We start from the raw sequence: 12500 nt of genomic DNA, 5'->3' as shown, positions 1-12500 counted from the left end.
GGTCTTCTTATCTCCTCTTTTTAGTCATCCTAATTTCTTTACTATCTAGCTCATCTCCTCTTCCTCCTCCTCCTCCTCCTCCACCCCATTGTCTTTATATTGCATCTTTATTCTATACCTCCACCTATTTTCTCCTTGCTCCTGGCTTTCCTTCCTACGACTACTTTCTCTTTTATTGAAAAACATAGCTGTGATAGCTCTCATGTTGAACCTACATTTAATTCAAAGGGAAACTGTAGGGTGTGTGTGGTTGATGGCTGGTTTTTAAGCAGCCTCACCTGGCCCGAGCAAGACTGATTGGACTCTTGGGCTGGGGGAGGCTGCACACCTGTTACGCACTGAGCAATCAATGTGCAAAGGTTATCACCAAACACACTCTGGGAGAGATCTCGGGCATTGAAGCATGTCTCACCTCCTGCTCGGCATCATTATACTCAAACTATGTAGTAGACTGGTCCACGCTATGGAGGAGCCCTGTGAAAGCTACCAACCCAGTCGCCAAGAAAAAACGTCGACGGTGTACGTTTCCATGAACACTGGAGACGTACTATTACAACGTAAAAACAGCGTGTTATACCTACAGTATCCACGCGTGCCGCTGTGGAGGCGGGTTTCGGGGTTTGGGTTTCACGGCTTTCGCGGCAAATTGTGGACACGATTGTTTAGGGGGGGGGGAGGTAGACTGTTGTTGACCGGGGAGGGGGGGGGGGGAGACACGTTTGTTGAGGGGGGGACGACGACACGATTGTAGGGGGGGGGGGGGGGGGGGGGGGACACGTTAGTTGAAGGGGGACGACGACGACGACACGTTTGTTGAGGGGGGGGGGGAGACACGTTTGTAGGGGGGGGGGGCACGCTCGACAACGAGAGTTGGTTTTTATTGAATGCTCGACAACGAGAGTTGGTTTTTATTGAACGAGACTTCAACACGGAACAGCTGCACGAAACGATGGTCACGTCACTCTCGGTGACGGTGTCGACAACAATGAACACACGAACAATGTTAATAGAACAACACACAACCACATAACATCCCGAACCCATCAACCCCACTTAATCCTAACAACAAAACAAGTTAACATAAGCCCCATTTGTCAACTGACAACCCCAATTCCCAGAATCCCCCGCGGCTCCGGAACACGGCGTAGCTTATATTAGTCTTTATTATCCGAATGGGAAATGCAATATTTTAGGACAGATACACCATTAAACGCGTTTCTAATGACATTTCTAGCGAGAAATGTAAATTTTCCTTACATAATCTTCAGTCAGTGAATGTGTTCTTTATTAATCTTTATTATCTGAATGGGAAATGCAATATTTTAGGACCGATTCACCGTTAAACGTGTTTCTAATAACATTTCTAGCGAGAAATATACTTTTTACTTGCATAATCTTCAGTCAGTGATTGTGTCTGATCTTTAGTTTTATAGTTATTAGGATTTGATCGGATCGCTCGCATGTTTCAACGTCAGGTTGTTAGGCTGCTTTCGCTAAACTAGCAGCTCACGTGCTTCCTGCGTTTGTGTTATTAAACTGTTACTTTATGTAACTTTTAATGATATCATCTTGTTAGAAACACGTATATCTGAGAGGCAACCCAGTCGCCAAAAGCATTCGTTGACAATGTACGTTTCGTGAACACTGGATTACGTCGCATTTCAACATAAAATAGCGTGTTATACACACACACGCACGCACACACACACACACGCACACGCACGCACAGACACACACAGACACACACAGACACAGACCCAGACACACACACACACACACACGCACACACACGCACACGGTGCATTTCGCTGCTAAAACAACAACAACAAAATATTCCCTCAAATATTATTACTAAAGAACCGTTTTCCAAAGAACGAAATGTAAACCAATGCATTCTGAATGGGAGTGTTTCTCCGATTTTTCCATGCTACACAGAACGAAATGTAAACCCATGCAAATAAAGACTTCATGGTCATAATAATTTAAATATCATTAATCTCCGTGTGTTGGGTGGTATTCTATTTTTTTCAATGGGGCTGGTGCCGTCTCCTTTTGACCTTTTGACCCCAGACTTCTGGGGGAATAGCTGAATCAATTCATTAGTCAATCAGAAGCATGTAAATATCTTCCCGGTGGCGTAGGAGAACGAACAAGGTGTCCTTCAACATCTACACTTCCAGGCGATTGCAACATGAGCATATTCGAACATGTTTAATGGTAGTAATTAGCTGTCGAAATTGGAGGCCTTAATCAATAATGAGCAGCTATTGATTTGCTTCCCGATAAAAAATTGTGACAAATGACATGTTATTTAGCATCTACACGTTGAGCTGAGTCCAATGACACCAAGCATGACACTCTAGCTAATGGTAACATGTATTTTACATGGTACACCTAGGTCTAGGACATGATCTCGGTGTAGCAAGAGGGCGAGCTTGATCTCATTGGACTCAGCTTAACGTGTAGATACTAATTAACATGTAATTTGTCAAAAATCTCCATCGGGAAGCAAATCTATAGCTGGTCATTATTGATAAAGGCCTCCAAAATGTGTGGCACTGTTGCAATCGTCTCGAAACGTAGATGTCAAAGGACACCTTGTTTGCCCTGTTCATACTTCTAATGGATTGATTCATATTTTAAGGTTCTCGGAGTGAGACTTTAAGCGGCTGCAGCAGAAGTGTTGAGACGAAAGATGATATCAAGACATTAATAGAATATTCCCATTCACATTATGATTCTTCGTCATAACATCCGACCAAACATCCTTTACATTCACCGAGCGAAGATTATGAAAGTCCAGGCCCCCCCTTCCTGCACTCGGGGTCCGACCGGGCCAAGTTTCGGTGCGGGGGTCCAAGTTAGGCCCTAGAATATGGTATTCAAATTTCAGGGCGGTAGGACCTTCCTATCTCAAAAACTGTTTTTCCACCACATTCTGAACCATTAGGTCTCGCAGCAACACTTCTGAAGGGGCTTTGTCCAAATGACAGTCCATTTGGGAAAACTTTTTTTCTCTATGGGCTAGAACTACAAATCTTGGATATGTCGTTCTCGGGGCCCCGGGAAATGTGTGTAAACATTTTAGCATCCCTAGCTATCTCGAAAAGGCCGGAAAAGGGGCGTGACCTCCAACAGTACAGTCAATGTACATAAGACAGAGGTTAGTTTCTAGGCCCCATTTTTTGAGGGATGGAGGTGTACATTTGTGGCTTAATGTGTGTAGACACAGCTGGCCTGTGGCCACGTCTTTGAAGTCTGGGGTCAAAAGGTCAAAAGGAGCCGGCACCACGCCGCTTATGAGATAACAAAAAGTGAATCTGTATTTCTCTCATAACATTTTGTCATTATTGAAGAGAGGCCTGATTCTCAGATATGCATGTTGGACTGTTAGGGTATAGGTCTGGGAAGAACTTCAGGCCAAAATCTTGCAAGCGAGCCGCTGGGTGCAGGTGCAACGAGATGGAGCACTTGCTGTGTCATTTCCTGTAGGGCTGGAGCCACAGGTTGAAGCGTATGCGTCCTTTGAAACCCCCTTTGATATATAAGAGACCCCAAGGTACAGTTTACTTAAATGTTCTCGCCTCAGTCACCTATTGCATCACTTCCTTTAGGGCTTCAGCCTCCTAATTGATCATTGTAGTATAATTGAATGCCCTCTTTCATATTATATGATACTTCCACCACTGGGACGTGGCAACAACTCTCCAAATCCATATGGGGAGGGGGGGGGGGATGCTTTTGGACAGTAGGGGTGTACACTAGACATAAATAGGAAGCAAACTCAGGAGAAGGAATGACCTCTCACAAATATTTATTGAATAAATTGTTTCAAATAACCCTGCCTCGTTAAATCAATGAACTTGGTGTTTTGCTTTCAAAAATAGGTTATAGAAGAAGTCTAAACTGCAGAAAATAAAAACATCCAAGCTGCCTTTTAAGGATACCTCGGAATATCTGTCTATTTTTTAACCGTCGGACCCCAGTTTACGACAAAAACAACACAATTTACGGCAGCTCCTTTGCCGCGTGGTTTTTAGAGCCATGTAAGGATTAGAGGGGGCGGTCGATAGCAACCACCATAGCAGCATGACGGTCAAGTGACTGGATGCAGCCCCGTTGAAAAAAATAGAATACCACCCAACACACGGAGATTAATGATATTTAAATTATTATGACCATGAAGTCTTTATTTGCATGGGTTTACATTTCGTTCTGTGTAGCATGGAAAAATCTGAGAAACACTCCCATTCAGAATGCATTGGTTTACATTTCGTTCTTTGGAAAACGGTTCTTTAGTAATAATATTTGAGGGAATATTTTGTTGTTGTTGTTTTAGCAGCAAAATGCACCGTGTGCGTGTGCGTGTGTGTGTGTGTGTCTGTGCGTGCGTGTGCGTGTGCGTGTGCGTGTGTGTGTGTGTGTGTGTGTGTGTGTGCGTGTGTGTGTGTATAACACGCTATTTTATGTTGAAATGCGACGTAATCCAGTGTTCACGAAACGTACACTGTCAACGAATGCTTTTGGCGACTGGGTTGCCTCTCAGATATACGTGTTTCTAACAAGATGATATCATTAAAAGTTACATAAAGTAACAGTTTAATAACACAAACGCAGGAAGCACGTGAGCTGCTAGTTTAGCGAAAGCAGCCTAACAACCTGACGTTGAAACATGCGAGCGATCCGATCAAATCCTAATAACTATAAAACTAAAGATCAGACACAATCACTGACTGAAGATTATGCAAGTAAAAAGTATATTTCTCGCTAGAAATGTTATTAGAAACACGTTTAACGGTGAATCGGTCCTAAAATATTGCATTTCCCATTCAGATAATAAAGATTAATAAAGAACACATTCACTGACTGAAGATTATGTAAGGAAAATGTACATTTCTCGCTAGAAATGTCATTAGAAACGCGTTTAATGGTGTATCTGTCCTAAAATATTGCATTTCCCATTCGGATAATAAAGATTAATATAAGCTACGCCGTGTTCCGGAGCCGCGGGGGATTCTGGGAATTGGGGTTGTCAGTTGACAAATGGGGCTTATGTTAACTTGTTTTGTTGTTAGGATTAAGTGGGGTTGATGGGTTCGGGATGTTATGTGGTTGTGTGTTGTTCTATTAACATTGTTCGTGTGTTCATTGTTGTCGACACCGTCACCGAGAGTGACGTGACCATCGTTTCGTGCAGCTGTTCCGTGTTGAAGTCTCGTTCAATAAAAACCAACTCTCGTTGTCGAGCATTCAATAAAAACCAACTCTCGTTGTCGAGCGTGCCCCCCCCCCCCCTACAAACGTGTCTCCCCCCCCCTCAACAAACGTGTCGTCGTCGTCGTCCCCCTTCAACTAACGTGTTCCCCCCCCCCCCCCCTACAATCGTGTCGTCGTCCCCCCCTCAACAAACGTGTCTCCCCCCCCCCCTCCCCGGTCAACAACAGTCTACCTCCCCCCCCCCCCCCCTAAACAATCGTGTCCACAATTTGCCGCGAAAGCCGTGAAACCCAAACCCCGAAACCCGCCTCCACAGCGGCACGCGTGGATACTGTAGGTATAACACGCTGTTTTTACGTTGTAATAGTACGTCTCCAGTGTTCATGGAAACGTACACCGTCGACGTTTTTTCTTGGCGACTGGGTTGAAGCTACCTAGTGGAGGGAGGCAGCCACCTAGTGGAGGGAGGTAGCCACCTAGTGGAGGGAGGCACCTAGTGGAGGCAGACGGCTAGTGGAGGGAGGCAGACGGTTAGTGGAGGGAGGCAGACGGTTAGTGGAGGGAGGCACCTAGTGGAGGCAGACGGTTAGTGGAGGGAGGCAGAGGGCTAGTGGAGGGAGGCAGACGGCTAGTGGAACCACGATGCTCTCTGTCTGCAGCAGTAATGAACGGGGAGGACAGGTCTCTCGTTAAAGAGAGGCGGCTAGGCAGAAGGATTTATGGAGGGTGGAGAGAGAAAGACAATCATGATAATCCAGAGGGCTGACGTGTGCCCTCACAGTCACACAAAAACGCACGCACGCATGCACAGACTGACATTCGCAAGTATGTACAGCGGTATACCGGTAAACACACACAAGCATGCACACACACACACACACTATCACACACAATCACACACACGCATACTCGAATACGTACAAACATATACACGTACACACACACGTAACAACAAGTTAATGCACACACACACACACACACACACACACACACACACGTAGTAAAACTGAAGCTATTTCCCGTTTTTCCCTGTGGAAACAAAATAAGGGCTGTCAATCATGATAAATATAGTAGGCCTACAGTGTATATATATATATGTAGTTATTAATGGAGTGTCTGTCCCAGCAGTGTTGACCCCGCTGTACTGCTGCTCTACACATGAGAGCAATTGCGCTATGCTTATGTTGGAATAACATATTGTAGAGTCACACATCTTCTTTTATGTGCATAATGCTCCTCAGATTCCTCTCAACTGCTGTCAAAGACATGTTTGTCAAGGAAAATTAACCCTAACCCTAAAAAAAGGGATAGACATCGTTGGAAAAGGAACACTCCAACATTTGTCGGGCTCCTGTATCTCATTCAAAGTTCAAGGACAGGAAGTAAAATATGGCTACTCTGCCATGCATCTGACGATTGAATTGGACAGGGATCACCCACACCCACACACTGCAACAACAGTCCCAGATACTCAGATGAAGACACTCCTCTTGCTTAGCTGACCTCACCAGAGGATCTTGTCCGTAATCCTTAACACTGACCTCGGTTGATCATGGCGTTGTTCACCCAGGGCTGAATAGGTTTTATGTAAGCCAGACAGGCTGGCATTGCGTAACCAAACTGACCACTGGCAACTTTGAGGTTGACGGGACGGCAACTCCTGTATATGTCTTCCTCTTATTCATCAACCAAAGTGGTATGACTGAGTCTTTGCCCTGCTGGGAGTGCTACTTATTAGAGGGAGTCTAGGCCAGTCCGGCCACATTAGGCCCTAAGAAGATGAGTCCTGCTGCAGTCCATGGCAAGCCTTTCTGTCTGGCGGACCATGAGAGGTTTCCGTATTTATAATGCACTTCATTAATCTTCCTCGAAATAGAAATTGTCCCATTTGGGAAGAACGGTGACTCAAGTGATGAGATGTGTGGTGACAAACTCATCGTTCAGTCATTTTTTATTTAAAAGAAAAAACAAACAAAATAATGTTAAAATGCTAGCTTTCCCAAAATCAGTGCAGCATAAAAAGGCTGAGAATGTGGAGATGAAGTGGCCATAATCATTTGGTTAGGAAGTGATTCCAAATGTATGGTCACCTCATCTGGTCATTTGATGATTCTGAATGTTGTTTTTCTCCTTTAGTGTACAATAATTTGAATGTTGTGCAGCATGCTCGGTTCATTACGCAATTTGTCTGACATCAGGTGTAACGGTTTGGATAAACGGTTTTGTGTGGTTTTCAAAGCAGGCCATGCGCCGCATCATACAAATCCGTTGCTATATGCTTGCCACGTGACACACGCGGGCGCCTGCACAAACACCTCATAACTCCATACATTGTTTTATTTAACTTTGGTATTTACATCGTACGTCCATGTTTTCATTCTTGACCAAAGATAACACGGTGAACAGGCTTAGAATAACAGCGGCTCTTTTTTTTCTCCATCCAAATGATGAATGATCCAAAAGCAGGAGACACTTTGTTTTATGGGGACCATCTCCTCCTCCATCCACCACCGTAGGCTCTGTCTCTCAGCCCCCCCCCCCCCCCCCCCACCGTGCGTCATCTCTAGAAGGCACAGGCGCACACCACCGCCACCACCACGATGTTGCCGATGGTGGCGAGCACGGCGACCCACAGCCAGATGGTGTCACTGGACACCTTGCCGTCGTCCTCCGCCTCGGGGGGCCGGGACCCTGGCACAGCGTTCAGGTTGGAGGTGGACGTCTGCAGCGACGCGTTGCCGTTGTACGGGGAGTCCATGTAGGACCCGCTCACGGCCGGGAAGTGCTGAGGCGGAGGGGAGAGGGGGCACAAGAAGGTAGAAGAGGGGATTTCAAGTATGGTTTACGTAGGACGGTTTGAGGGTGTGGATTTGCCTTCAACAGAGGTCTCTGTCGTGCGTTGCCAAAACGCATTCCTATTTAATCCTTAATACTAATTAAATCAGTTTTTAATTGACAGTCAAACAGGATGTTGCCAACATAACTAGCTGCTGATGGCAAGCAAGCTCAAATCTTTTCAAATCATGCTCATCTTTATTTTACCGATGATGTTGGAGTTTGAAGATGTGCTATCTGAAGCACATAATTGGCAAACAAAAACTCGGCAAGCCCATTCTTTCACTTCGATTTTAATGATGGCGGGTCATTCACCCACCTACCCCCTAGAGGCTGATAGATGAACTACACGCCGGTCTCTTCCAAGCTTCAAAAACAGACTTTTTTGAGCAGCTACACACGAGTTGATGCTTGAATATTATTCTATCACTTTATTATAAGCTGGAGGTAGATTTTTTTGAGTATTGGACGGTATATATATTGGTTGGTTTCATTTAAGAATAATATTATTTAATAAGCCTTATTTTTTATACCACGTTTGATGCATAACAAAGCAGCTACAAGTGCTGTACAAGAAAGAAAGAATCAGAAGAAACTACAAAAACATCAGCAAAGATTGAAAGATTGATTCGAGCTGATACTGATTCCCCACTATCACATCAGATCTATTTGTTGTCAACGTTTGGTCCTTTTGTCTGCCGGCGAGTCCGTTCAGCTTATGTTTCATGGGTTTAACACGTGTGAATAAGGCATGTTCCTTTTAAATGAACAGCTGTGCTCTGTGTGTGCTGCTGCCGCTACGCTGTTTGATACACGGACGTGGGCTAAGAGGAAGTCAGCCCCAATGACGGGGACTTTATGAAAAGATTGGAAATAATAAAATGAATGTTATGTAAAAGCAAATGTTTGTGCATGCATGAATGCAAAGTAGACACACACACACACACGACACACACACACACACACACACACGCACACACAGTACACAGGTCCCCTCGTCCTCACCCTCATGATTGCATGCCTGATTTGCCACAGCTTTGCCACATTCTTGCACAAAAATAAAGAAGGAGGAAAACAAGAGAGTGGGGAGGCTGGGGGTGGGGGGGGGGAAGGAATTGAGGCAGAAAATCATTCCTAATTTTTGTCTCAGCTGGAGAAGTATTTCTCTGAAGGGCCTCGGAAGAGAAATAGGCTCAGAGAAAGAGGCTCAGAGACACAGAGACAGGAGGACTTCATCCGGCACAGACTCAGACCCACTGGTCCAATATGTGTGTATATGTATATGTGTATGTGTATGCAGTTGATTTGTTGTGATTGATTCCGCATTACAACAAATCAATGCATCAAGCGTCCATGTATTCAATCCTGTAACACCCACATACATCGGTCTCACACACACACATGCACGAAACACACAGAAGCACTGCAATAATACTTAAGCCTGAATATTAAACGGCCATTTGATCTTTTCACTGCACACAACGGGGCAATCATGCACGCACACGCGCACACACACATACACGCCCGTGCGCACACACACATACACACACACGTGCACTGCACCCACAGGCACACACACACACACACACACACACACACACACAAACACACACACATACACGTACAACCACAAACATACACACACGCACACACACACACATACAAATGTACACCAACACACACACACATACGCGCACACCCACAGCCACACACATACTTACATGTACAGCCACAGACACACACACACACACACACACACACACACACACTGAAATGACCCTTAGACGAGGCAGCTGATAGTCAGAGTCACCTCCCTCCCTCAGGGACTTCTGCCATCTTATTGCTCTCCTGGCGTTGACTTGTGCTTAGTCTGACTTTTTCCTCAATGACATCCATCTCAGAAACACCACGAACACTGTAGCAGTACTGTGGAAGGGCACATTATGAATAGTAGTACTGTAAAGTGACACAGTATGAGTGGTAGTATTACTGTAGAGGGACAAACTATGAGTAGTAGTACTGTAGAGGGACAAAATAGAAATACTCTAAAGTGACACAGTACAATTAATCGTACTTAGTAGAGTGACAAAGTACCGGTAGTTTTACTGGAAAGTGACAAAGTATAAGTAGTAGTATTGTAGATTGACACACTAGAGATCAAGTACAACTACGAGTAATAATACTGCTGGTAGCACAGTACAAACACTGAAGACGTAAAATCTCCTGTTGGTCTTGATGACAGATCCTTCTTCCCACATTGACATAAGATTAGGTTGTTAGGGAGACCAATTTGGGAAAGAAAATAGGAACATTAGAAACAAAATATTCAAATCTCCTTTTAACCATGTCTAAAAAATGATAATCTTCATTTTTAGGAACATGTAACCTTTAATGTAACACGCAGGGTTAGGTAATGTTTAATCAAACAAGCTCTGTCTGTCTCACTCCCCTGTGGCCTGTCTGCCGCCATGAATGTTCTGTCGACTTGCCTCAGGGTTTATGGTTTGAATCCCTTCTTCTGTTCAGAGCACTTCAAGTTCACCAACCACAGAAACAGGTTTAGAAATACACTCTCTGGATAAAGTTGACCCTGCACGCCTGCCATTCCCACTCCGGCCTGTTTACTATTTATAACAGGAGGAATCCACTAAAAAGGTGTGGATTACAACAAGAGGTAATTTGGAGAGATACTTACTGGGGTTGTTCGAGCAGAGATTGCTTTAAAATTGGATTTGCAAGGGACTGTCTCTTAATCTCATTTGATTTTCCATGGATGGTTTTGCATTACACCGCATCCAGGAGATTAGGGGATTTTATATATTTATATAGTTTGGTTACGTTAAATTAAACTGAGTGATCAATTTCCTGGCAGGTGTCATTTTATCAATTGTTCCCTTATTCTTAAGGTAGCCCCAAAAAAGCGTGTCTACATTTATGTGTGCATTGGAATTTTCGGTGTGAAAGAGATTCTAAACTATTACAACACTGAGATATGGAAGCATAATTTATGAGAAAACCCTAAAGCTCTCACACTGACTAGCCACTTACTGTGTATCATTTATTAAAAACGCTTCCTAGCATTTTCCAGGTCTGGAAGACAATGTCTTTCCAACAAGAAGGAAACTAACCTCACTAAGACCCAAAACTTCCTTTACAATAATGCACAACGCGATCACAAACAAATACTCGTCTGAATCTGAAATCACATAATTACAATTTGCTATAGGGAACCCATTAATGTATACAGTAAAGATGTATAGATTTTTATTATTAGTACAACCTAAATGATTTTTATTCATCATCACTCAAGGGGACACAACATTCTCGTTTATCATCTCATAAAAATAGCCGTTGAACTAGAAAGGTCTTATTGCAGTACGTACAGAAATAACAGTACATTAAGGTCGTCAAGTTTGGTAGAGTTCACTGCACAGTGAACAACTTAAAACTGAAATTCGCTGAACACTGAAATTCGTATTTCACGTAGTGAGTCATTATAATAAATTCATCCACTCTCAGTAACATTTACAAATAAAAGAACATGTGTGTATCTACTTTTCGCTATTTTTAGTTGTTACCCCACTCCCGAAACAGTTAAAGCTATTCCACTCTGTAACCCGGGTAACAATGTAATACAAGGGTTACAATAGCGACCAGTATCATCAACAGAACAAAATATAACTTCTTAGAAGTAAATCAGTCAGAAAAAGGATTTTCAGTGTGCTTTAAGTGTTTTAAGTCCTTTCCCCAGTGGCATGTTAATGTGCCCTACAGTCATTATGTCCTATAGGTTACCAGCTAGTGTATTAGTGTTCACGCGGACAGGTTCTAGTGCTCATGTCACCCTTGTCGAAAGGCATATGCTGGCTTGACAGCTTGGCTCCAGTAAGAACGTCATTCAGTTACGTTGTAGCTTGTAATTGCTTAGTTATGCTGTATAAATGTATCACTGTACACCCACCAGCTGCAAATTATATATACATAGATATATATAGATATAAATATATATAGATATACTTTATGTTCAAAGCATTTCATTGTTGAATAACAATGTGAACATATTTCCTGCAGGGCACAGTATCTCATGCCAGGGTACATGAAGCAATCAAACTGTAAACGTTTTGCATCGGATTATGATTACTATGAAGCCGTAATCCCGACTCTTTCTCGAATAATGCTTATTGTTTCTCATCCTTCTGTGACAACAGTGAAGTCGTGTTTCTGCTCAAACGGAAAGAGATGTTCAACATGCACACTTTTTCCTGTGCTCTGATGATTATGTTTCCCTCTGACAGCGGTGCAGAAGGTCTACAAGGTATCAGCCTCTGATGACACACCAACCTGCAAGGTGGGCATCATCACATGCTCCATCTCTGAGGACTGCTTGGTGGGCACGGTGATGCTCATCACAGTTAGAGAGGACAGGAGATGCCATAGGTTCATAGAAG

The 12500-nt window shown here is 43.7% G+C and overlaps 1 protein-coding gene across 2 annotated transcripts in view; it reads right to left on the bottom strand.

The window, feature by feature from the left end:
* Nucleotides 1–7130: 7130 nt before the first annotated feature.
* Nucleotides 7131–12500, bottom strand: part of LOC132474528 (uncharacterized protein C14orf132) — a 21818-nt gene continuing 16448 nt past the window's right edge. The window contains exon 2 of one of the 2 annotated variants that reach the window (XM_060075285.1): nt 7131–8002. In XM_060075285.1, the coding sequence (XP_059931268.1) occupies nt 7781–8002 (222 nt within the window). In that variant the 3' untranslated portion in view covers nt 7131–7780. The remainder of the gene's footprint in view (nt 8003–12500) is intronic. The other variant, XM_060075284.1, reaches the window with a different exon arrangement.

This window comes from Gadus macrocephalus, chromosome 16 (genome assembly GCF_031168955.1).
Source record: "Gadus macrocephalus chromosome 16, ASM3116895v1".
Taxonomy (NCBI): Eukaryota; Metazoa; Chordata; class Actinopteri; order Gadiformes; family Gadidae; genus Gadus; species Gadus macrocephalus.
The sequence above is the reverse complement of the archived record's forward strand: the minus strand, read 5'-3'. Positions and strand labels throughout refer to the sequence as shown.